At 38.4% G+C, this 22851-nt stretch overlaps 4 protein-coding genes across 7 annotated transcripts; 2 read left to right on the forward strand and 2 right to left on the reverse strand.

Moving 5' to 3' along the window:
* Window positions 1-63: 63 nt before the first annotated feature.
* On the reverse strand, window positions 64-11033 carry LOC137955607 (uncharacterized). Of its 2 annotated transcripts, XM_068802622.1 has the most exons (10): window positions 10597-11032; window positions 9443-9588; window positions 9225-9321; window positions 1520-1629; window positions 1287-1355; window positions 985-1100; window positions 852-906; window positions 539-659; window positions 278-420; window positions 64-188 (listed from the first exon to the last, which is right to left on the reverse strand). In XM_068802622.1, exons 2-10 carry the CDS (start codon window positions 9560-9562, stop codon window positions 87-89), a joined length of 933 nt encoding a protein of 310 aa, XP_068658723.1. In that variant the 5' UTR covers window positions 9563-9588; window positions 10597-11032; the 3' UTR covers window positions 64-86. The 2 variants fall into 2 exon arrangements, with proteins under 2 accessions (XP_068658723.1, XP_068658724.1); XM_068802623.1 differs by having other exon boundaries at window positions 9443-11033.
* A 671-nt stretch (window positions 11034-11704) lies between these two features.
* LOC137957074 (CST complex subunit TEN1) lies at window positions 11705-14715 on the forward strand. Of its 3 annotated transcripts, none has more exons than XM_068804776.1 (5): window positions 11705-11862; window positions 12541-12819; window positions 13370-13513; window positions 14006-14159; window positions 14245-14715. In XM_068804776.1, the coding sequence occupies exons 3-5, from the start codon at window positions 13395-13397 to the stop codon at window positions 14374-14376; spliced, it is 405 nt and encodes a 134-aa protein (XP_068660877.1). In that variant the 5' UTR covers window positions 11705-11862; window positions 12541-12819; window positions 13370-13394; the 3' UTR covers window positions 14377-14715. The 3 variants fall into 3 exon arrangements, with proteins under 3 accessions (XP_068660877.1, XP_068660876.1, XP_068660879.1); XM_068804775.1 differs by having other exon boundaries at window positions 12630-12819; XM_068804778.1 differs by having other exon boundaries at window positions 12682-12819.
* A 626-nt stretch (window positions 14716-15341) lies between these two features.
* LOC137957173 (F-box/WD-40 repeat-containing protein At5g21040-like) lies at window positions 15342-18128 on the forward strand. The gene has a single exon (XM_068804907.1). The coding sequence runs from the start codon at window positions 16054-16056 to the stop codon at window positions 17734-17736; it is 1683 nt and encodes a 560-aa protein (XP_068661008.1). The 5' UTR covers window positions 15342-16053; the 3' UTR covers window positions 17737-18128.
* Window positions 18129-18404: 276 nt separating this feature from the next.
* Window positions 18405-21402, reverse strand: LOC137955120 (protein DETOXIFICATION 20-like). Its single transcript, XM_068801991.1, has 9 exons — window positions 21151-21402; window positions 20414-20955; window positions 20158-20244; window positions 20016-20072; window positions 19677-19915; window positions 19474-19592; window positions 19297-19383; window positions 19085-19175; window positions 18405-18544 (listed from the first exon to the last, which is right to left on the reverse strand). Exons 1-9 carry the CDS (start codon window positions 21400-21402, stop codon window positions 18405-18407), a joined length of 1614 nt encoding a protein of 537 aa, XP_068658092.1.
* Between the last annotated feature and the right edge of the window lie 1449 nt (window positions 21403-22851).

Consider the following 22851-nt stretch of genomic DNA (forward strand, 5'->3'; position numbering starts at 1 on the left):
GATAAATTGTACAGGCTAGAGAAGACTGTTAATGATAAAAAGACCATCTAATTGATTCTGAATAAATTGTTTCTAGACATGGTTAGTTATACTCTCAACAGATTGTACGCTGGTAAATCATTGATGCTTGAGATGTCTTCCAACGCAAGTTCTCGTTCTAACTGAGTTCTTGTAGACTTCAGAACCTCCTGGGAAGAAAAAAAGAAAGAGCATATTATAGGCTTAAGATTGCTAAAACCAATTTTCCGAGCAATGTGGTATTGAAGAGGATTCTTACATTAAATTCCATATAGGAAGCACGCTTTGCTAACCATTGAGCATCCAGCATCTCGAAAGCTATGCAATACAAGTTATCAAATGCCATTTCATCGTCGCCGAGCAGCTCCCGAAAGCGAACTCCAGCCATGGCAGTTGGCTTACCTGCAACAGTATTTCAGTAACCACTACAACATTTACTCGGTACTTCAAAGAAATACTCCTGTTAACTACTTATTATCTGGTGAATGTGACAACAATTTGGTTATATATGGATGCCCACCTGATTGTAGGTCTAACATCTGCGCCAGCATGAATGACACATTGATGCCAGCTACAGCAAATGGGTATTCCCATTCAGCTCTTCTCCCTTCTTTCTTGTGCAATAGTCTCTGGAACGACTCCTGCTCAGGAGTAACTAGTTTTTGTTATGGAGTGGAGAGCCAAAAATTTAGTTAATAGCATTCTTCAGAATAAGAACTATTAGCAAATTTAGTAATAGCAGATGAGCTATTAGAACCTCTAGAAAATAAAAACAAAAAGAGAAAAAATACAGCACATAATTCTGATATAGAGTTATGGACAGTGGAACAAACCGGATGCTTTTTGGCGAAAAAGATAAGGTTCTCCAGTGAGATAAAACCACCACCCCTGCAAAAAAGATTAAAATTAGCAATTTCTAGCTTCTTTTCATCAAATTTGGGAGAAAATCACTGTTCCTATGTATACCTGAAGTCTGTTGATGGGTCAGGACCTTGCCAGCCCATCTCCTTCCAAAGTTCTGATTTGAGAGATGGGAGTTCCCGATCAGGATAAGCCAGCCTCCACAAATGCCTAAGAGCGTCCTGAAACAAAATAGGTTTATGACTTAAAGGTAACCCAGTCATAAATTTGGCAGACAAACAAAACCATGCTAGTTGTAACAATTATGTAAGCCACCAAGTCTATATCATAACTCCAAGTTTGATTATTTTTTCATTCATATTAAAAGGGGAAGCAAACACAAGTCAGTTCAAGAAAGGTTATTTAACCTGATGATCAAGTCGAGAGCCGTCAAAGGGGACTTCCAGTCTTTGCTGCAAGTTCCTCAATCTTTCTTCCTAAAAAACAACCGAAAGTACAAAACGTAAATCACTACTTTGCTACTTCATATTTATTTCAACAAATCTCACTAAAGAAAAAGAGGTTGAAAAAAAGATTTTCACACAAAATAAAGCTTCAGCTAAAGATAATTTGAACACAGGACTGAAGATCTAACTTTTACCTGTAAAGGGCTCAAAGAAACATGAAAATTCTTATCATGTCCATTCTGACTGACGAAAGGAAGTGTTAGATATTTTCCTATAAATGAACCTGACCCGAGCACAATATTTGCTGTTGAAAATGAACAGATAACATAGTAAATACCAGAATCATACAAACTCAATAAACTCATATTTCATGGGAAAATGACTGCTAGCCTACTTAAAATAAAGGAGTAACAAATTTGACACTATTTAGGATCCACGAATGTTATCAACTTTTCTTGTTTTGAATCCTAACAATAATGTTAAAAATACATGTAAAAAATAGATGTCTTCATGCTCTCCTGCAATGACAAGTTTGGTCCATTCAGGCTTCAGCATCCCAAACCATTTCAAAACACGTGAAGTTGCTCTAGCCTTCTTGTTAAAAAACAGAACAAGTATTCACTACTTAACCAATATAGGATTACTCACACTCACCACCTTGAAGAATAGCCAACAAAATATGGCTTGTGTAAAATAAAGAAAACCAAACACACTGCCATCTGCTTATTTCTTCATAAACCAAAATGTGGCAAAGACAAAATATCAAACAGTTACCCATTTGATGGTGACACGTATCTTACCATCTTATTGTGTGCCTATGCACTCATTTCTAAATGAAATAGACAAAAGATTACAACCCTCAATTGGTCATAATTAACATACCAGGTGCAAATTGGCATATTGATCAGCATTAGATGAGCAGGCCCCCACTCCCAGATAGAAGGTGAACTTTGAGGATGAAAATGTTCTGATCCTTTAATGCATTGAAATTGTGAGACCAGAGCCTCACTTTATAAATGAGAACTAGCAGTCACTTTTATAGGTATTGTTGAAAAGCAAGTACAGGGGCACTTTAGTTATTTTATCTTATCATTATTTATATTTTTTGATGTAATCTTGTCCTACATGTCAAACTATGTCTATGGACCAAATTTCATGTAAAGAGGACACATAGAATAGGAGATATAGAGAATTAGGGTAAGGGCATTTTTGTAAATTGTACTCAACCCTGATTATAAATAGAGGTCGGGGAACGTGAAGGTCCCCCAACGCTGTCACTTTCTCAATCTCTCCTCCCCACTTTCTCTCCCTTTCATTCTCTCTCTTCAACCATCTTTCTTCTTAACTTTTTCATGGTATCAAAGCAGTAGATCACGTCTGAGAAGACTCTTTGTCAAGTTTTTCTCTCTTTTGAAGCAAACGTCTACATAAAGAAAGGGTATTTTTCCAGTTTTTCGGCTATTAGTTAGTAAAAATCCAATTTTTTCTCCTTTTCTCTGGGCTATAACCCTAGGGTTATTGGTTCTACTATTCTAAGAACAGATTATGAGAGGTATGTGCCAATTCCAGATCTATCACTGCTGATGTCATCTGTGCCATCTGCTGACATCAGCCCTAGCACAACTCTCAGTACACTGTATCTTCTGAATTTAATCCATGTGTTAGATTTTTTGGATTTCTTGATCTGCACACATCATCTATCTGTCCTAACTGTGATTTTACGCTGTGGGGCCCACTAAAGCTGGTTGCTTTTGAATTTTTTGGAAGGTTTATTTGATCTGATTGGTATTCATATATATATATATATATATCTATATATATATATCTATATATATATAGATATATATATATATATATCTATATATATATAGATATATATATATCTATATATATATAGATATATATATATATATATTATATATATATATATATATATATATATATATATATCTGATATGGCTGATTATGGTGAGGTTTACACTCCATCAAAGGAATAATATTAATCCGGATGGTAAAGATACTATTACTATAACCTTTGAAAAGTTGAGTGGTGATAAGTACCTTACTTGGTCCAGATCTGTTAAAGTGAACTTAAAGGGCAGGAAAAAGCTGAAATTTATTAAGGATGACCCTCCTTCTCCTCAGGATAATGATTGGGAGACTGAAGATAGTCAAGTAATGACTTGGATTGTCAATAGCATGAAATGTAATATTAAGAGCCAAGTTATGAATATATATATATATATATATATATATCTGATATGGCTGATTATGGTGAGGTTTACACTCCATCAAAGGAATAATATTAATCCGGATGGTAAAGATACTATTACTATAACCTTTGAAAAGTTGAGTGGTGATAAGTACCTTACTTGGTCCAGATCTGTTAAAGTGAACTTAAAGGGCAGGAAAAAGCTGAAATTTATTAAGGATGACCCTCCTTCTCCTCAGGATAATGATTGGGAGACTGAAGATAGTCAAGTAATGACTTGGATTGTCAATAGCATGAAATGTAATATTAAGAGCCAAGTTATGAATTTTGAAACTGGTGCAAAGCTATGTAGCTGTCTTTGGAAGCTCTTTATGGATAAGAGAACAATCTTTCCAGGGTTTATGAACTATATACAATTTTTTTGGCTTAAAAGGGGTAATAGAATCGTGACAAAGTATTATAGTTCTTTTTTGAGTATTTGGTAGGAAATTAATGTTTTTCATCCATTTACTACGGATGAAAGGGAACTCCGAAAATAGCAAAGTCAACTTCTTGTGGCAAAATTTCTAGATGGTTCGGCTGCTGAAGACATCATAAAGGCACAAATTCCAGCCTCGGATGAGATATCTAACCTCTCTACTATTTTTAATAGGGTACAGAGAGCTGAAAAGATTGTTGTACCTAGAGCTGGAAAAGATACCACATCAGCTACAGTATCTGAATCCATAGACACATCTAGGGGAATCATAGGTACTGGCAGAGGTAGAGATAATTCAGCAGAGGACGAGTCCGAGGAGATGGTAAATCTGAGTGTAAGTGTGATCATTGGGTCACACTAATCATCTCAGACAAATGTTGGTAAAATTTGGGAAGCAAGCATGGGCAAACACTATTACACACGAAGGTACAACCCTAGGGTCTGAAACTACAATCCCACCTGGTGCTCCAGACGAATTACAATAATTAATCCAACCGTAGGAATAGATCTCACAGCAGCAACAACAAATGTCCCAACATATGGCACAACTATTTATTCCTTCTGTATCCTTGGCACATATGACTCCTAGAGGTATGTCTGCACTCTCAATATCTCATTCCTCATCTTGGGTCCTTGATTTTGGTGCCACAAAACACAAGTCAGGTATGTCCTCACTATTTTCTGACTTAAAAAGAGTTCGTTCTCGTTAAGTATGTTAACCTTGCTGATGGGTCAGTTTCACTAGTAGAATCAGTAGTAAGTGTTACTCTTGCTCCTTTTCTTTCCCCTCAATCTACACTATTAGTTCCAAAATTTCCTTTAAATCTGTTGTCAATCAATCAGGTAGCTAAGTCCATGAATTGTTCTCTAACCTTTTATCCTACTCATTGTGTTTTCTAGGATATCGTGACGAGGAAGATAATCGGTTTTGCTCGTGAGAGGGGGATTATACTATCTGGACAACCACAACCCAGACAGTACTTTGCATGCATTACACACAGCTGATTCACCTCTTCAGTGACATCTCATACTTGGTCATCCATCGCCTACAAAACTAATTCAAGTAGTTTAAGATTTTCCTTCTAGTATTACTTTTCAATGTGAATCATGTCAACTGGGCAAGCATCATCAGAGCTCCTTTCCTATTTCATCTCATAAGATAAGTAAACTTTTTGAGTTTGTCCACTTAGATGTCTGGGGTCCTTGTCCTGTGACTAGTCAGTTTGGTCATAGGTATTGTATTTCGTTTATTGATGATTTTAGGAGATGTATTTGGATTTATCTCATGCAAGAAAAATTTGAAGCCTTTGATATATTTCAACTATTTTGTAATGAAATAAAGAATCAGTTTGCAACTTCTATCTATATCTTACAAAGAGACAATGGTCTTGAGTTTATGAACCGTAAATTTGACTCTTTCGGTCACAAGGAATCATTCATCAGACTTCCTATATGTTCACTCCACAACAAAAGGGAGTTGCCGAATGCAAGAACCTCAATTACTTGAGGTAGCTCACACTATTTTAATTCATATGAATGTACTTAAGCCATATTGGGGTGATGTTGTTCTTATTGCATGCTTTCTGATAAATAGAATGTCGTCTTCTGCTCTTGATGGCAAAATTCCTATTCATATTGTTTTCCATACTGCACCTTTGTTTCCTATATCACCTCGTGTGTTTGGGTGTGTATGCTTTGCACATATATCTGATCCTTCCAAGGATAAATTGTTTCCACAATTTGTTAAATGTATATTTCGGTGATATTCTCGGACACAAAAAGGGTACAAATGTTACTGTCCATTTATGAGAAACACATTTGTGTTTACAGATGATACTTTTTGAGGATGTTTCATTTTTTTAATCTTCCAGATCTAAGTGAGTTCCACCTGAACGTTCTATACCTAGTCTGGTTATTCCTATTCCAGTTGATGAATGTGTTTCAACCTCACATGATGCTCCTACTGAGAAACCACTACAGGTATATCAACGCCGATAACAACCATCTCGACCTAATCCAGACCCCCTTCTCACACCAAACCATGATTCTTCATCGTCTCCTGATCCTGAGGTCTATCGCCCTTCAGAAAGGTATTTGCAAAGGTACTCGCCATCCTCTATCTCATTTTGTTTGATTCGATTCCTTGTCTGACAATTATTGTAAGTTTGCTTTGTTCGTCTCCACTTGTACTATTCCTTCTTTAGTGCAAGATGCTTCGTTGATTCCTCATTGAAAGAAAGCCATGGATGTTGAGATGGAAGCACTAATTGATAGGGGGAGTTGAGAGTTATGTGATTTACCTCCCGGTGTTGTTGTAGTTGGCTGTTGGTGGGTCTATACTGTTAAATATAACTCTGATGGATCTGTTGAATGATACGACTCGTCTTGTTGCCAAAGGGTATACTCAAACATTTGGTGTGGATGTTTTGAAACTTTTTCTTCGATTGCCCGCTTGTCTTTTGTTCGCATACTCATTTCTGTTCCAGTCCATCAAAGTTGGTATCTGTTTCAACTGGATATTAAAAATGCCTTTTTATATGGTGATCTTGAGGAGAAAGTTTATATGGAACAACCTCCAGGGTATGTTGCTCAGGAGGAGACACAAGGTATATCGACTCATGAATGCTCTTTATGGCTTAAAACAGAGTCCACAAGCATGTTTTGAAAAATTTACTCAAGTGGTTATATCCATGGGATTTCATAGAAGCCACTGTGATCACTCACTATTTATTATGAAACAACCATTTGAATTTCTTATGTTAAGGAATAGTCCCACATGAATTAGTGAGTACAAATATCTTGTGTTGGAAAAGAAGTTTCCTAATTTGGCTAGTCATTTTGGGATGGGCACTGGACCCAACTTCCAATGGTATCAAAGCAGGTACTCATATGTGGGCCTACACCTAAATAATCCACTTGTAGAGCCACAAAAGAGGGCCTACACTTAAACTTTCCACTTGTAGAGCCATAAAAGAGGGCCTACACCTAAGCTATCCACTTGTAGAGCCACAAAAGAGGGCCTACACCTAAAATTATCTACTTGTAGAACCACAAAAGAGGGCCTACACCTAAATTATCCACTTGTAGAGCCACAAAAGAGGGCCTACACGTGAGGGAGAGTGTTAAGGAATAGTCTCACATGGATTAGTGAGTACAAAGATCTTGAGTTTATTAGTTAGGAAAAATGTTTTCTAAGTTGGCTAGTCATTTTGGGATGGACCTTGGACCCAAAATTACAATCTTAGTGTTATATGAAAATGATATCATCTTGTCTGAGAGTGACACATCAGGTATATAAAAAGAAATCCCATGCGCCGAATCACTTTTAGACTAAAGATCTGTGACAACTAAAGTATTTCTTGAGTATTGAGGTTGCAAGAAACAAGGAGAGAACAACTCTAACTCAGAGGAAATATGTCACCAATATGCTTCAAGAGTATGGATTTTTGGGGGCCAAACTTGCAGATACACCTATGGAAGTGGACTTGACATTCAAGACGATCAAAATCCAAAATTGAAAGATAAAACAATGTATCGGAGACACGTAAGAAAACTCATTTATGCTACGGTTATTAGACCAAATATTTCGTTTGCAGTGAGTCAGTTCATGGAGCATCCACGTAAGATTCACCTAGAGGTTGCACATAGAATTTTGAGATATCTAAAAGGAGAACTAGGAAAAGTCTCCTCTTTAAACCTAATAATCACTTGAGGATTGAAACTTTCTCTAATGCTGACTATGCAAGTTCCAAGCTTGACAAAAAAATCAACCACTAGATAATGTGTATTCCCGGGGGGAAGTCTAGTCAGCTGGAAGAGTAAAAAACAAAATGTTGTTGCTCGGTCCAGTGCAGAAGATGAATATAGAGCAATGACTCACACCCTCAATGAGCTAATGTGGGTAAAATCTGTTATCTATGAATTAGGCCTCAATCAAAAGGATCCAATGACTATATATTGTGATAACTAGGCAGCAACCTTCATCGCGAACAATCCAATCTTTCATGAAAGAACAAAGTATATAGAGGTTGATTGTCATTTCATCCGAGATGCAATAATGAGGAAAGGCTACTCTCAATTTGGTGATCAACTCAGCGATATCTTAACTAAAGCACTGAGAAAGTGTGAATTTCTAAATTTCTACGACAAGCTGGGACTATTCGACATATACTCTCCAACTTGAGGGAGAGTGTTGAAAAACAAGTATAGGGACATAGTTTGACATGTAGAACAATTACATCAAGAAATATAAGTAACGTCAAGGTAAAATGATCAAAATAAGCTGGGATTATTCGACATATACTCTCCAACTTAAGTATAGGGGCATTTTGATCATTTTACCTTGCCATTACTTATATTTCTTGATGTAATCTTGTTCTACATGTCAAACTATGTCTATGGACCAAATTTCATGTAAAAAGGACACATAGAATAGAAGATATAGAAAATTAGGGTTTTCACTTAAAGTAAGGGCATTTTTATAAATTGTACTCAACCCTGAAGGTCCCCCAACGAAGTCACTTTCTCAATCTCTCCTCTCCACTTTCTCTCCCTCTCATTCTCTCTCTTCAACCCTCTTTTCTTTTTAACTTTTTCAGGTTTTTTTTTTTTTTCAGTGTCTTAAACTAAAAAGAGTGTCAATATGCTATTTTCAAAGGATGAGCGTCAATCCAACAAATATCTACTACTTCTATGAGATTTCTTATAATTATATACAGAATACACTCATGAGAAACTCAGGACAACATGAGATGTGAGACATATGTGCTCACCGAGCCTTAGTATTAAATCCAAAACTTATCAATATCAATTCCTTGAATCTTAATAACAATGCAAAACACATTTAATTAGAACTCTTCTATGTCATGCTTGATAAGTAGTTAGATAGCAAACCAGTTCAAAGCATGGGGAGTCCCTTCAGCACTTTTTCCAAATACAGTTGCAGTATCTACCATTAGTTCACCAAGTGAACTTCACCTGATGAACTCTAAGCTATGTAAAAAGCCAATTTTAGTTACATGAGTAACCTTTGTTTCAACCGGATTTGTATGCAACTCATATTCTTCTCTTGAATGATACAACAGCTATTATTTCAATTCTTCACATTATTAAAGAACTTCACTATCAGGTGAAACCCATATTGCATACTGTGGAGGAGTAATCCTAAAAGAAGCAGAATGAATGCCAAACAAACAAAAAAAAAGCTTACCCAACCATTGTGCCCATTGAGCTATCAAGTTTGAAAAAAGAAATGTCCAGTGGAGATGTTCCTTTTTTCTCTCATCCCAGATATCTTGACCATACCTCTACATGCACAACAGAACAAGTTAAATCACTGTAAAACTATAAATAGTTGATAATGCTGTTGTATGTTGAATTACAACATATCCAAACAAAAAAAAAGGGTTCATGAGCAAGCAAAACTACCTCTGAGTCACTATCACTATAGTTCCCAAGAAGTGGTTCATTCAAGGAAGTAGATCTTAGTGAATCAAGGTGTCCATATCTTCTCCCATCGACATCCCCATGATGGAACCTTCTCCTCATGGTTCTTGAAGTTATAATTGTTGTTTCTACTTGCAATGACAAATAAGTTCAGATACAGATTCCAAAATCCAAAAACCACTAAAAGAAGCTGCATCTATTAAACTATTAAATGTTAGAGTTAGCAATAATTTCTCCTAATACAAAGTCCAAATAACTTAACAACTCTGTTTCCAAGTCTAGCGTGACCAGACAAACTTCTGAAGGATTTACGAGGTTTCAGCAATATCTAATAACCCTTCCATAATCAAATATTCAAATTATGAAAATTTTGAGTTAGGTTATAAGAATGTCTTGCTCCAAAGAGAGCTGTTGGCTCTTCCAATGGCCTAAGACTGTATATAGAACAGATTATCATCCCCCTTCAATGTTCATCAAGATATTCACTAGGTGGCAGAGGCAATATACTCCCACCTGGAGGCTTCACTGTATCCTTGAGGAGATCCAAGATGTAAATTTTAGAATTTCTGTAGCTTGGATCCACTATCTAAACCCCTCAATTGACTAATTTTCCAGCGCATTATTTAGCTAGAGATAGCTACCGTCAATATCTTGTTATCGGCAATGAAATCCCCCATGTGTCGTTCGAGTGGTAAATATTTGGTCTGTAGCGCAGCATATATAATCTTCTCTCGTATCCGTTCTGGCTTAAAAATATCTCCAACAATGAAAAGAAAAAAAAAAAGAACAAGGGCTCTGCCCTCCACTGACATGCGGAGCAACTAAATTTCATCTTTTAACAAAGGCAAAGATCAAGAAAAATCTACTCTGAAACTCAACTTCAGAGTAGGGTTTAGAATAGGTGCACAATGCTTAGAGCAAAAGGGCTCGAGTATATCCTCTTCTTTTTCTTTTCAATCTTGAGGATAAGCGAAATGCAACAGAGAAGGAAAAGGGCCATAACTAGATCGCTCCAATGCATAAATTTTCAACTGTACCGTTAATTGAACATCTACCAAAGCGATTTTGATATGTAGGAGTATAAAAAAATGAGAAAAACTCAGGACCCAAAAGCAGAATTGAGGAAGAAAACTCACCAGAGCCTCCCAAATCCGAAGTGTTCGCAGTAACAGTCGCAAAAAAAAAAAAAAAAAAATGTTCCGAGAAAAATCAGCGATCAGAAAGTAAAATCAGTTATCTGGATCCGGAGGATTCGAAGATGTTGCAAAAGGGACATCCCCAGAAAGCTTTATGAGCAAGTTATGCAGTCCAGAGACGCAACAACTTAAACGCACGCGCCGTTTTGGAACTTTTGCTATTCAGTTAAAACAAACAACCGAGAAACACCACCTCCATCGCCAAGCCCCGCCTGGTCTCTTACACGGCTGAGTAAATCTCCAGTTTTAGTTTTCGTTTTTTCTCTTTTCCTTTCTTATAGTTTTCTCTCTGCCTCGACACGGTTTTTCACCGGTAGATACCCCTGCGTGTCGTACCTTTGGTCTCCCTCCGTTAAAGCTAGTAGCTGGCTATGTCCAAGATTCAGAAGCCGGTCTAAGGTCAGCTGTCAAAAACTACTTGCTTTCGAAGATTATCAAACTTAGTCCGTTATCTTAGCAAAAATTTTAAAATTACGTCAAGCAACTGCCATTAGGATAAGACGGCCATATTTGAATGTTTCCGAGTCTCTGAACAGAAAATTCCTTTTTGTCTTTTTCGAGTTTTAGAAATTGACAACAACCATAATCCCACCATAGCCATGCCTCTTGACGGATGAAAGCTTCTAATTCGAGCCAATTTAGAACCATTCAAACCAGCCAAGTGAATTGATTTCTTTTTCTCCCCTCCGAATTTTCAATTCAGAAACCACAAAGACGTTGGTTTTGATTGAACCTAACCAATCAGTCCTCTGGATATATATTTGAAAAAAAAGTTTATTTAGATAATTACTTTTTAAATTAATTTAGGAAGATTGGTGTAGAATGGTGAAGTGCCAAGATAAAGAAAGATAAAACTTCATTATAAGGTTATTACTTATAACCTAACCCAATCTATTCCTTTGTGTATAAATTGATAGGATGTAAAATGTAAAAATTGAATTTTTTGAATATACGATACCGAATTTGTGACAAGTCTCTCCTCCTTGCAACCTAGACAGCGGTGACGAGTTACGGATGCTCTTAAAATGAGAGGTCACTGATTCATTCTGTTTTCTTGACTTAAATACAAAGGCGAAACTTCATACTGTGTTCCTTGCTAAAAGTTCAATATTTTGGCGGTCGTGTGTTAGCTCGGAGAACTCGGACGGCGTCTCCATCTCTCATTGGGACACTGATAACTACCTCTGCTTCCATTACTTCCTCTTCGTATGTTCTCCAATCTCTTCTTGACCATTTTAATAGATTTATTGTAGTTATTAAGGGGTTGGTTCTAATTTAATCACATTGCTGCTTTCGTGTTATCATGATTTTACTACAATTGCCCAGACTATTTAGTGTTTTTTTTTTTTTTTTTTGAGTTTCTTTCTTATCCACTTCTTCGAAACCTTGTCGAACAAATCTAGCTCTGTGTTTGTATTTTTATTTTTTTATTTTTTTATGTATTCCCCCCTCTCCCAACCTCCAGAGACCAAAAAATCCTGCCTTGGGAACGTCTGTTCATTGTTCTTTTTTCAAATCTTCTGCTCCATGTCCTCACCCTCAGTTTACTGTGAAACCTCATAACCCTGCCCTCCGATACTCATATCCTGGACCTTTCTTAGGCGTAAATTTGAAAAATTCATACCAAGACTAAATTGTGCTAGTTCTCTCTCGAACTGATTTCTCAGAAACTGCCGTAAATTTTGGTGTTTCCTTCTATTAGGATCCCCCAACATCCTCGTGATGAAAACACCCAAAACTTGCTACCTTCATCTCAACCTTGTTCATTGGAATTGTTTCAAAATCTTTTTCCCTTTAGTGCTAAGAGGAGTATTTGGTGGCATTCTCTTTATCAAAGAATAAAATACTGTGTCTTGACATCCTTTGCGTTTATCCAAAGTTTAGATCAGACAGGAAAAAATGGTGACAAGGCCTCCATATGTTTATGAAAAGTAGACCAGGCGGTGATTAATCCGGAGTTAATCGTGTGGCAGATGTTATAAACTTGCATTGAAGGGCTTTGATGTGAAGAGTTGACATGTGCAGAGCTTGATAAGAAATTGAAATGCAGCTGGGTTTCAACTTATAACCCTGGCAGTGGGTGTCGAGGAATTTAGTTTTTTCAGTCGACAACAAGAAAAAAAAAGTGAAAGTCACTTCTGAAATTGGTGAAGAACTCTTGAGGTTAGTAGTTATGATATTTCCAGTGGTTCTTTCAATCTAAACGCAGTTGAAAAACTAGAAAGGCTCAATGATGCACTTGATTAGTCAAAATGCAGCTACTAGCAATTACGTAGTTCTGATAATAATGGGCATGAAAAAAATGTAAATAACTAAAAACACCCACTGCCTGTGAGATGAGATCATAGATCACATCAATAAGTTTTTAGTTGATTCATTGGGAATAGCTATGTCCATCACATCTCAAACGACACAGTTTATCTTTTGTATTTTATTTTGCATGTTTTGTATCTAGGAGATTTGGTTTAGATGATCATCGATCTGAAAAACTTGTGTCAACAACATCTGATCATAAGACTTTTGTCCTTGAAGTTTTGGGACTGATCTTGGATTTATGTAATTCTCTGTTATGATTAACCTCATCCAGTAATTAGAGTTGAAGTCCAATTGGATCACATCCTAGACAACTTCCATGAGGGTGCTGAACTGGGGTTTAAGTTTCCTTGAGAACTTCTAAGAAAATGTGAGTAATAATGCCTCTTTGATTTTTCAGGTTTCCTCTTCTCAACACTTGTTAAATGTGTTTTGGGTCAATGGCTGCATCTATGGTAAAGCCTGGCATACCTGTTGCTTTACGGGAATTAGACAGTTTTTCACCACTGTTTAAGGAGGGAACCTCACTTCGAGTTACTGGAAAGTGAGTTGGTCTTTTCTAGTGAATGCTTCAGCTTCATTTGCAAATTCATTTACGCACCCTAAATATACTCTTTCCTCATATAAACTTTGAGATTTGTGAGTCATGAAAAGAAAGAGTTACATGGTGACAAAGATAACGAGCTGCCATGTGAGTGGATGATAAATACTAATGCTTATGTACTTACATAACTCAGTGAAACGTAGAACGACCTACAACATTCCTTGCAGCCTGTGGATTGCAGTGATTCTGCTGATGTCAATTGACAGGCAAAGCATTCAAGTTGCTTCCTGTGTTGGGCATCAGATTGAGTCTCTGCAAATTACATTTGAAGGTTCTTGCCCTAGACAAACACAGCCTCATCATGCCATATTATTCTTCAATTCTCAAACAATCTCTAGCCCATTGAAGGAGGGAGTGGATTGTTATTGGGTATTAGTTTACTTTTTATTTCCTTCACAATGTGATGCTTAAAAACTTTATTTGGTACATCAGGCTGCTAGAACATGATGAACATACTTCAGTTGCAGTCATTGTTGATGAAAATGTCAACCTAAAAATTGACACCCAACACTTGAGGGACCTCAACCTCCGAGTAGGATCTATGTATCAGTTCATTGGTGAACTCCACATTCATCTGGATACTGATGTAAGCTTAACACCTCTCTGGTTTTCTCATACAGTACGCCATACATTTCATTTTAAAGTACTTATTGTAGAAGTTAATTTTCCAGGCAACGCTGCATGCCCGTGTTGGTAGGAATGTGGATGGAATTGACCTCAATCTCTACTACCAGACATTGCAGCTCCGGCGACGGTTCGAAGCCGAAATAAGAAGACGTCAAGCAACTGATTTTGGGGGGTAGACAAGGTAATGGTTCAGATTTGTTATTCAGAGTCTGGGTGATCATGCGGTGTTGTAAGAAGAGAAAACATACCTCATGGAATTAAACCATGTAGCTGAATCATAGGCCTGACAAACTATCTTTCTGTGGAAAATTTGGTCTGAGACATCTCCATGCCTGTTTTTATGCTGGAACTGGATGCTTCATTTCAGTCGTTTGCCTGCATGGAAATCTCATAAGTGCGTTTATGCTGATTGATTGGATGACCATGTCAAGGTTGCTTTGGGTTCGAGTAACTCTAGTTGTTTCATTGAGACAGTAATCACCTTGCTTCAAGTAGACTCCTGGGCATATTTATGGATGGGCAAATATGTAGCTTTTATATGGTTTTATTTTTTATTTTTTTATTTATGTTTTATTTGTATATCATATTATTTATATTTATTTTCCCTATACAGATCAAAATTCCAAAAAAATACTCATGTCTTATATGAAGGATTACCTTTATTAGGGTTTTTAGGGTCTCTCGAATGTATTCAATACCGAAAAATGCTCATAAAAATATTTCTGGGTAATAATAGAAAAATATGAACCTAAGTTTATATAAATTTAGGTACATTCAATTTTTAATATAATTATTAAATTTGAATTGATTTATTTTATTCCGTATTTTTTATTTGTAATCTGATCCATTTTCTTATTTATATCAAAATTTTAATGGTAAAATACAAGTAATGACATTTTGTAAATATATTGAGGGGAATGATATATATGAGGCTCTACGAAAAACGTATAGTGCTACGTCCAATTAGAAAATTGTGACATCTCATCTCAGGTAGACCGTGGTCACATCCATCTATTTACGATTGTTGCATCTTAGCCGTTGATTGACACGAGTAGCGACGGTCGTCTAGACGGGACATAAGCTCACCGCCTCTCGCGTCTGTGTACACATTTTGAAGCTTGCTCGCTCTTGCCTTCTTTCTCGAGACCTTCCTTTGCTTTCCCCAATTTCTGGTTCCCTTTGTTTTCCTCAGTCTTTCTCCTTATTGGTTTTGCTGGGGTTCTGCTCCGGGAGCACCAGAGGACCATAGAGGTATTTTCGAGTTTTTCTTTTCTGTATCTGATCGGAATTTTTTGTGTTGAGTTATATGTAACTTCGATTTACTGTGTTTCTTTTATTTTTATTATTTTTTGGATAGTATCTGGTACTCTGGGTTCTTCAGCGAGCAAATTCCCCTTTTGTTTCTTTCCCTCTATTAATACTCCGTCCCCTATTCTTTATTTCTGCCTCTTTATTTCGGGAACTAGGGATTGAGCTAGGGTTCTGGTGTCAGAAACTTTAGGTCTCCTTACACGGATTTTTAATGGCAGTTTTGAATTAGTGAGGGTTGGGTGAGAAGCTTTTACGGAATTGTTGATCTTATTTTTTGATACTCGATATCAGATTCTCTGGGAGAAGCAATTGAATTCTAGGTCTCGCACCATTCTACGTTTCTTCAACATATAGAGACTGAATAACTGTTGATTGTCCCACTATTCTTAAGATTTTTTGTTTTCAGCAACGGTACCGAATACTAGGGCCTTCGGTGTTAAGTCCTCTGCAAGAGAGGCATCACAGGGTCTTGGGTCTCCAAGGGCTTTTCTCGGTACCAAGTCTTCAGTTCTGTCGTTCACTTTTGCAGTTATTTCTTTTTTATGGCACTAGCATGCCAAGAACCACGGGCCACATCTCCAAACACCAATAATTCTGTAAATAATCCGTGGGACGAAGAAGTTGCATCTGCCAATCTCGGAGCTCATATTTCTCCTGCCATTTCAAGATTTCATTCTTCAGAAGAAACCTGTGAAATCTTTGGACAAAAATCTGTTTCGGATTTTGATTCAAGTAAGGATATTACAAATTCACCTGGCCGGAAAGCTTATTCATCCAATGAATCATCCACTACCATCCGCCGGTCTATCACTGACCTTCCGGCAGCCTTGGTTTCAGAAATTCTTCATTGCCTTGACCCCAAAGAGCTTGGTATTGTTTCTTGTGTGTCTACTGTTCTTAACAAAATTGCCTCCGACCACCATGGATGGAAGAATTTTTACTGTGAGAGATGGGGTTTGCCTTTATGTCCTATATTCCCCAGTGAGAAATCTTGGAAAGAGCTTTTTATAGAGAGAGAATTCAGGAGTAAGTCCTTCATGGGACGTTACAGTGTGGATGCTCTATATGGTCATACTGAAGCTGTTCGTTCTGTTTTTCTTCTTCCGTCTGCCAAACTAATTTTTACAGGTGGGTATGATTCTGTTGTTCGGATGTGGGACATGGAAGAAGGGTTATCAATCATGTCATCTCGACCCCTGGGTTGCACCATCCGAGCAGTTGTGGCTGATATGGAGCTTTTGGTTGCTGGGGGGACTGCCGGTTTTCTCCAATGCTGGAGGGCAACTGAAGGCTTCCTGCATTTGTTTGAAATATCGGGTTCTTTGAACCAAAATTCAGAATTTCGGTTATGGGAGCATGAAGGCCCGGTCACTTGTCTTGCACTGGATTCTCTTAAAATTTACAGTGGTTCATGGGACATGAGTGTTCGTATATGGGACCGGAGTTGTTTAAAATGTGTGAAAATTTTGAGGCATGGAGATTGGGTTTGGAGTCTTGTTCCTCGTGGTTCCACAATTGCAACCTCAGCTGGAAGAGATGCGTACATTTGGGACATTGAAAGTGGACAACAGTTATCTGTTATCCAGAATGTTCATGTTGGTAATGCTTATTGCCTGGCTCGTAGCCACTCTGGAGATCTTTTATTCACGGGAGGAGAAGACGGAGCAATTCGTATGTATGAGGTACCCAAAGATCATTTTGATGAGAACATTACTTCTATTGCCACATGGGTCCCTCACACTGGTCCAGTTCTTTCGCTTGCATTTGAGTTTCCTTGGCTTGTTTCATCCTCCAGTGATGGGAAGCTGGCACTCATCGATGTTAGAAAACTCTTGAAATCAAGCTGCCGATCTTCATTAAGGGGCCATGTTAGAGTGATTAGTAAGTTGCCATCCACCGCGGAACCCCCGCTGAGGATGCTGCATGGTTTTGGGCCCAATTTGTTCTCTGTAGATATTGGTGCTGATAGAATAGTTTGTGGTGGGGAAGAAGGCGTTGTTAGGATATGGGACTTCTCACAGGCTCTGGAGATTGAGAGGAGGATTCAGGCCTTGAGAGGTATAAGACTTGAGAATCGAATGAGGCGGAGGAAAATTCAAGCAGAGAACAGCAGTAACGGACGAGTTGATCAGTGTTCTGTTGCTGCTAAAAGGAACCAAGCTAATGGGGTCAGAAGTGGTATATGGCATGGCAAACGAGGTGCCAGCGGAAAGCTGAAGGCTTAAGAGTTTTGATCCCATATGGGGCCTAGATTTTAGTTTTTCTTTCTTACCCATGTACAATAAAAACGACAGATCACTTGTTTTAGCAGAAACATACGCTGATTCTAACATTCCTGGCATAGTTGGATGTTATACGTCTCCCTTGATCAAGTCTATTAAAAGTGAAGTTTCTGTTCTTTTTTGGTGATTTTGGTTCGTGCTTGTTTGGGTAGATGATTCATACAGGGCAGATTCATGCTAGGGTTGAAATTGGTTACAATATACACCGACCCAATGAGGTGGTTGTCTCCGTTTTGATCTGGTTCAACTTGGTTTGGTTTCGGTACAGATGAGATTTTTATTTTTATTTGTTATCTTAACCGAATCTTATATTAAACTGTTATTATTAACTTGCAGTCCTGGTTCATTCCCTGTTAAGATCGTTTTTTAATATTTTACTATCAAATAGATGGAACGTGCAGAACATCTTTTTAAGGTTAAAATCAGGAGCCGATGAGATAGAAGTGATATGAGAAGAAGAAACGTGAGACCTTTCAGACAATTTATTTGTTTGATGAGAAGAAAGACGGAGCGGAGGCTGGACGAGAGTGGAAGCACCATTTTCCAACACCCGATCAACATAAGAAAACTTCTCCGGTATTTTGGTAAATGTCCCGATTAAATATGCAACTTTACGTTACAGAGTGCAACGCTCGATTTTGTAAATTGTAATGTGTTTCACGCGATTCAGGAGTATCAGCGAAACGATAGACTCCCGTTTCCCTCCGAAAGAAGCCCTCTGTAAGAAATGAAAGACCTGTCTGAGTCTTCCCTGAAGAAGAGAATTTTCTTTTCAGAAGCTTTGCAAAGTACGAGGATCAAGAAATATGGGAAATAAGGCTTCCAAGCTTCTGTTCTTCTCTCTTCTCCTAATTGCAATCATCACTCTCTGGCGATTTCAGGTTCTAGAATTTTGCGTGTTCACTTTTCTTCACGGTTCTAGGATAATTTTCACTAAAAATTCAAAACAAGGCAAGGGACTTTCAGTTTATTGTGAGAAAGATTCACATAGGGAAGGTCTCTTAGGCCTTCCACCTTATCCATCTTTAATTTGCAAGGGAGCATTGAGAGGATAACTTGATTTCCCTTCGTTTAATTGATCCATTTTTCTGTATGATATCCTCTTTACAGAGACACAAATTCGATCGTAGTGCTCACAAAAAAATAGCAGTTTCGTAATTCAGAGGGATAATGTAGTTTGGAGTGTCTTTTGTTCTTCACTCAAAAGAAGACTTTGTTGGGAAAAAAATAGAAATTGAAGTAATCAATTCTCAATATTTGATTCATTTCCTCTTCAAAAATTGCGACTAACCATGGTGCATGTCAATGTTATGTATCCCGTTTTTTGCTTCCTCATCTTTTGGCACAATCCACTTATTGACGCGGTGAGATGCCCTCTCCACCTGTAAACATAAAAGGATTCATAATGTTAACCTGTAAGTACTAGGTTTGAATGGTTGCTGTTGAACTAGACAAACTGGTTCTATCGTTTATAGCCATGAAGATTGGAAGTTTGGACTGGACCTGTTTATTCCAATCAGTTTTGGAAGTAATGATGATCAGCACCAGCGTTTGGATTGCAATCCCACATATCATCCCTATCCAAATACCCTGAACATAAATTTGAAAAACCCATCAGCCATTTCATATATATGTGCTTTAGTGAGAGAAGGTGAGAGAGAGAGAGAGAGAGAGAGATACTCTGATGCTGAGGTTTGCAACATATCCGAGCACAACCCCAAGAGGAATTCCCAATACGTAGTATGAGCCGATGTTCACATAAGCCACTATGTGCTGCCAACCAGCACCTAAAGCTACACCTGCTCACAGAGTAAGAAGAGTTTCAGAAACACTGAAATATCTGAACAAAGGAGTCGGAGAAGATGAATAGTGGATGGGCGTGCCTGAAAGCACTGGTTGAACGCTATTGAGCAAGACGGATAAAGAAAGGTAGATCCGGAGGGAGCCCACTTCTTTTGCAACCTCTACACTGCTTGTAAAGGCATAGGAAATCAAGCCTCCAAGCCCCAGAAAGAGAACGAAGAAGACCAGTCCGATGGTTAATGAAGTGGCTGAGACCATTAGGATGGCGAATTTCGCAGCTGGCGCATCTCCTCTCCCCAGCTCATTAGCCACCCGCACGCTGCCAATACCAAGGAAATCTATGATTCAATACATTGCTTTGATCTTGAACAAGGCAACAGGATTTAGTATAAGAAAGCGAGACCCTTCTCGCATCACACCTTGCTGCTGATAAGAAGCCCAGAGAAATCATCAATTCCCAAGCAGTGATATTTAGGCTGCAAGATTGGATATTAAAGCTGTGTTAGGAAGAAGCCGATTTGGGTTGCACTATTGAAAGGAGACTATACTTTCTCTTCTCACCAGATCGAGAATGCATTTATCGCAACCTCCGCATTTGGCATGTAACCTGCTAATAGCACCAACACTGAATTGTACCACAGCTCTAAGCTGTTATTTGTTGTTGTAGATGACATATTTTTCCAATACGGAGAAGGAGAAGAACAAAACGAAGAAATGATGTGTGAGAAATGGAGAAGATTAAAGACGGAAGAAACAATATAAATGCTCACAACCAGTTGAAAAAGAAGGAGAAGAGAGAAGAAAGAAGAATGCGTACCAGATCATCACACCAGAAGCTACAGAGAGCTTGATGACAGGCCATAGTTCACGGAAGGCGAGCCAGGAGAAGCCGGTCCATGTATTGGGGCACCACCCACCAAAAACATAAATTAATTGGCCGATGACGGCCAGCCAACAGGAGAGAACCATGGAGCCCATGGCTCCGTCAACTCCCAGTTTACAGACGTCGACGAAGACCCAGGAGAGGAGGATGTGGAGGAGAAAGGAAGCAGTTGAGACCCACGCAATTATGGCGTTTTTGAGTTGCGCTTGCAAGAACATTTGGAGGGTGTAAGTGAAGACATAGTAGTAGTTGATGGGAATGAACCAGAGAGAGATGGGGCCGGCCAGTCTTGATATTTCTTCTTCTTGCCCCATACTAAGGAAAATCTCCGTCGTGTAGGTGTATACAGGGACGAGAATGGTGGCTATGACCAAGAGAACGATCCATGAACGTTGCATGTAGACCCCCATCATTTGATGCTGCCCTGCGCCGAATGCTTGCCCACAGAACGTCTCCAGAGCACTTCCCATACCCAGCTGTTGTTGATTAATCAGTACATTAACAGTTAGCATTGTCCTTGATAAAATAGATATTCTATTAACTCGGAAATCACAACCATATTCAGGGCAATCAAAAAGTTTCTCTCTCAAAATCACAAAAATAGCTCTCCACTTAAATAAAAATAGATAAAAGAGTGACTTAGTATAAACGCTAATGAAGCACGAACTTACCAGTATTCCATTGGAAAAACGCATGATAACTGTTTGAACGAGAGCATAGGCTGCAAGTTCTCCATTGCCAATGTGACCCATGAAGGACTGTGTCACCACGAACATCCCGAACAAGGTCAGCCGCGTTATCACTGAAGGCCCTCCCACCCTCCATAGCTTCCCTGACTCCACCCATATTTTTCTGCCCAAGCTCATGCGCCTCTCGTCCGACGAGGACGACCGCAGAAGGCTCTCCTCCAACTTACTTTCCATTCTCTCTCTCCTGCAGCCACCGCTTGAAGAATATCGAATAGATATTGACCTGCCTGAATTGCAGGCACCTCTGGCTCTCCACTCTCCTGCCTGCGCTCAAACCAAATGCAATGTATTCAACTGTGACCCTTTTTTGTGTCTGTATCAGTGAAACGAGTGCCTTTTGGTAGTTGTTGGACCACTGCTTCCATCATACAGGAACCACTTCTTCTAGACCGTCTGAGTTTCTAGAAAGCAGAATCTCATGTGTTAGGTCGCATTCTCTATATCTTCCTCTCTTTCGTTTTCTTAAGTTCAAACGATCAAAATACTCAAATGGGAATGACCAGACAAGTTCAGCTACATTAATCTGCACTTGCATTTATTTTCCGAAGCTGTCTTAAAGTGTCAAGGATCGGTAGGATGATTGGCTCTAGTTGCTATTCCCCTACCTACTTAACACTTCGATGGAATCCCAACCACTTTTCAGCAGATCTCCAGTTAGGTCCGAACCTTTTTTATTGCTAATGGAGCTTTGGCTTTTAATAATAAGCTCGTTTATAGAATGATTTGTTTCCAAGATTCCATATATTTACCCATATGGTTTGCTGTATCGCTGATACATATTATATTTATCTAGCTTTTCTTAACCCAACGATTAGTTAAAAAAATTCTCTCCAATCTTATAAATCTGCTTCGCTAATCTTTTTAACAATTTGACATTCACTTGTGTTTTCCCTTTTTTCTTTGCTCTTGGTGCTCCTTTTAAATTTACTCCCTTTGGGCTAAAATCAGCACATCTTTTTGCTTGCTCGCGTTGCTACCATTGGTTGGAATTTGCGGAAAAGCGCCATAGAAGGGCTTTTCAGAACAGGCAAATGACTTTACGAAGAACCAATAAAAAATGCACTGTACGAGTTAGTTACATGAGACTTCTCATCTTCCCATCTCCGTCAACAGGATAAATTATCAGTTGCATTGGAAACTTTATGACTCTCCTTGGCAGGAAGATTGGTTGAAACTCAATTTTAATGGCAACTCTTAGGGCAGCCTTGAACCTGTAAATGGAAAGGGAGTAATCAGACACTCTTCTGAGAGTATTCTTTTCGTTGCTTCTACTACACCCTTGGTTAGTCTGCGTTCACAAATGCGGATTTAGTAGTCTTGCTCCAAGGTCAAAGGATTTACTATAACATATTCCTCTCCCTTGTCACTCCGCATTACTTGTCCTCAGGAAAGAAAATTCTCCCGGGGGCCATTTTTGGAGTATTTTAATCAGATTGAATGTGTATTTCTGATTATTCAATGTCTGGCACACCTCCATGAGCAGAGTGTGTCGGACGTTCTGGCTAAGGAAGGATCTAAGCGTCCTCATTCACTGCCTATAGTTCTCTCCATTTGTGTCTATCTGATCTTTCTTCTATTTTTTGTACTTTTTTTGGTATTTACTCTCTCTTTTGTTTTCTCAGA

Source organism: Aristolochia californica, unplaced genomic scaffold (assembly GCF_029961685.1).
Source record: "Aristolochia californica isolate CCGP_79_NKW_82.1479 unplaced genomic scaffold, dmAriCali1.0.hap1 SCAF_2, whole genome shotgun sequence".
Classification (NCBI taxonomy): Eukaryota; Viridiplantae; Streptophyta; class Magnoliopsida; order Piperales; family Aristolochiaceae; genus Aristolochia; species Aristolochia californica.

What these genes read in the sequence shown, in the direction of transcription:
- LOC137955607 (XM_068802623.1), bottom strand. Translation starts at nt 9,562, where the DNA reads ATGAGGAGAAGGTTCCATCATGGGGATGTCGATGGGAGAAGATATGGA. An exon ending in ATAGTGATAGTGACTCAGAG is followed by an intron (nt 9,322 to 9,442) that starts GTAGTTTTGCTT and finishes TTGTGCATGTAG; the next exon opens with AGGTATGGTCAAGATATCTG. An exon ending in TTTCTTTGAGCCCTTTACAG is followed by an intron (nt 1,356 to 1,519) that starts GTAAAAGTTAGA and finishes GTTGTTTTTTAG; the next exon opens with GAAGAAAGATTGAGGAACTT.
- LOC137957074 (XM_068804776.1), top strand. Translation starts at nt 13,395, where the DNA reads ATGTGTTTTGGGTCAATGGCTGCATCTATGGTAAAGCCTGGCATACCT. An exon ending in TCACTTCGAGTTACTGGAAA is followed by an intron (nt 13,514 to 14,005) that starts GTGAGTTGGTCT and finishes TTGGTACATCAG; the next exon opens with GCTGCTAGAACATGATGAAC. An exon ending in ACATTCATCTGGATACTGAT is followed by an intron (nt 14,160 to 14,244) that starts GTAAGCTTAACA and finishes TTAATTTTCCAG; the next exon opens with GCAACGCTGCATGCCCGTGT.
- LOC137955120 (XM_068801991.1), bottom strand. Translation starts at nt 21,402, where the DNA reads ATGGAAAGTAAGTTGGAGGAGAGCCTTCTGCGGTCGTCCTCGTCGGAC. An exon ending in ATAAATGCATTCTCGATCTG is followed by an intron (nt 20,073 to 20,157) that starts GTGAGAAGAGAA and finishes CCAATCTTGCAG; the next exon opens with CCTAAATATCACTGCTTGGG. An exon ending in CGTTCAACCAGTGCTTTCAG is followed by an intron (nt 19,593 to 19,676) that starts GCACGCCCATCC and finishes CTCTGTGAGCAG; the next exon opens with GTGTAGCTTTAGGTGCTGGT.
- LOC137957173 (XM_068804907.1), top strand. Translation starts at nt 16,054, where the DNA reads ATGGCACTAGCATGCCAAGAACCACGGGCCACATCTCCAAACACCAAT.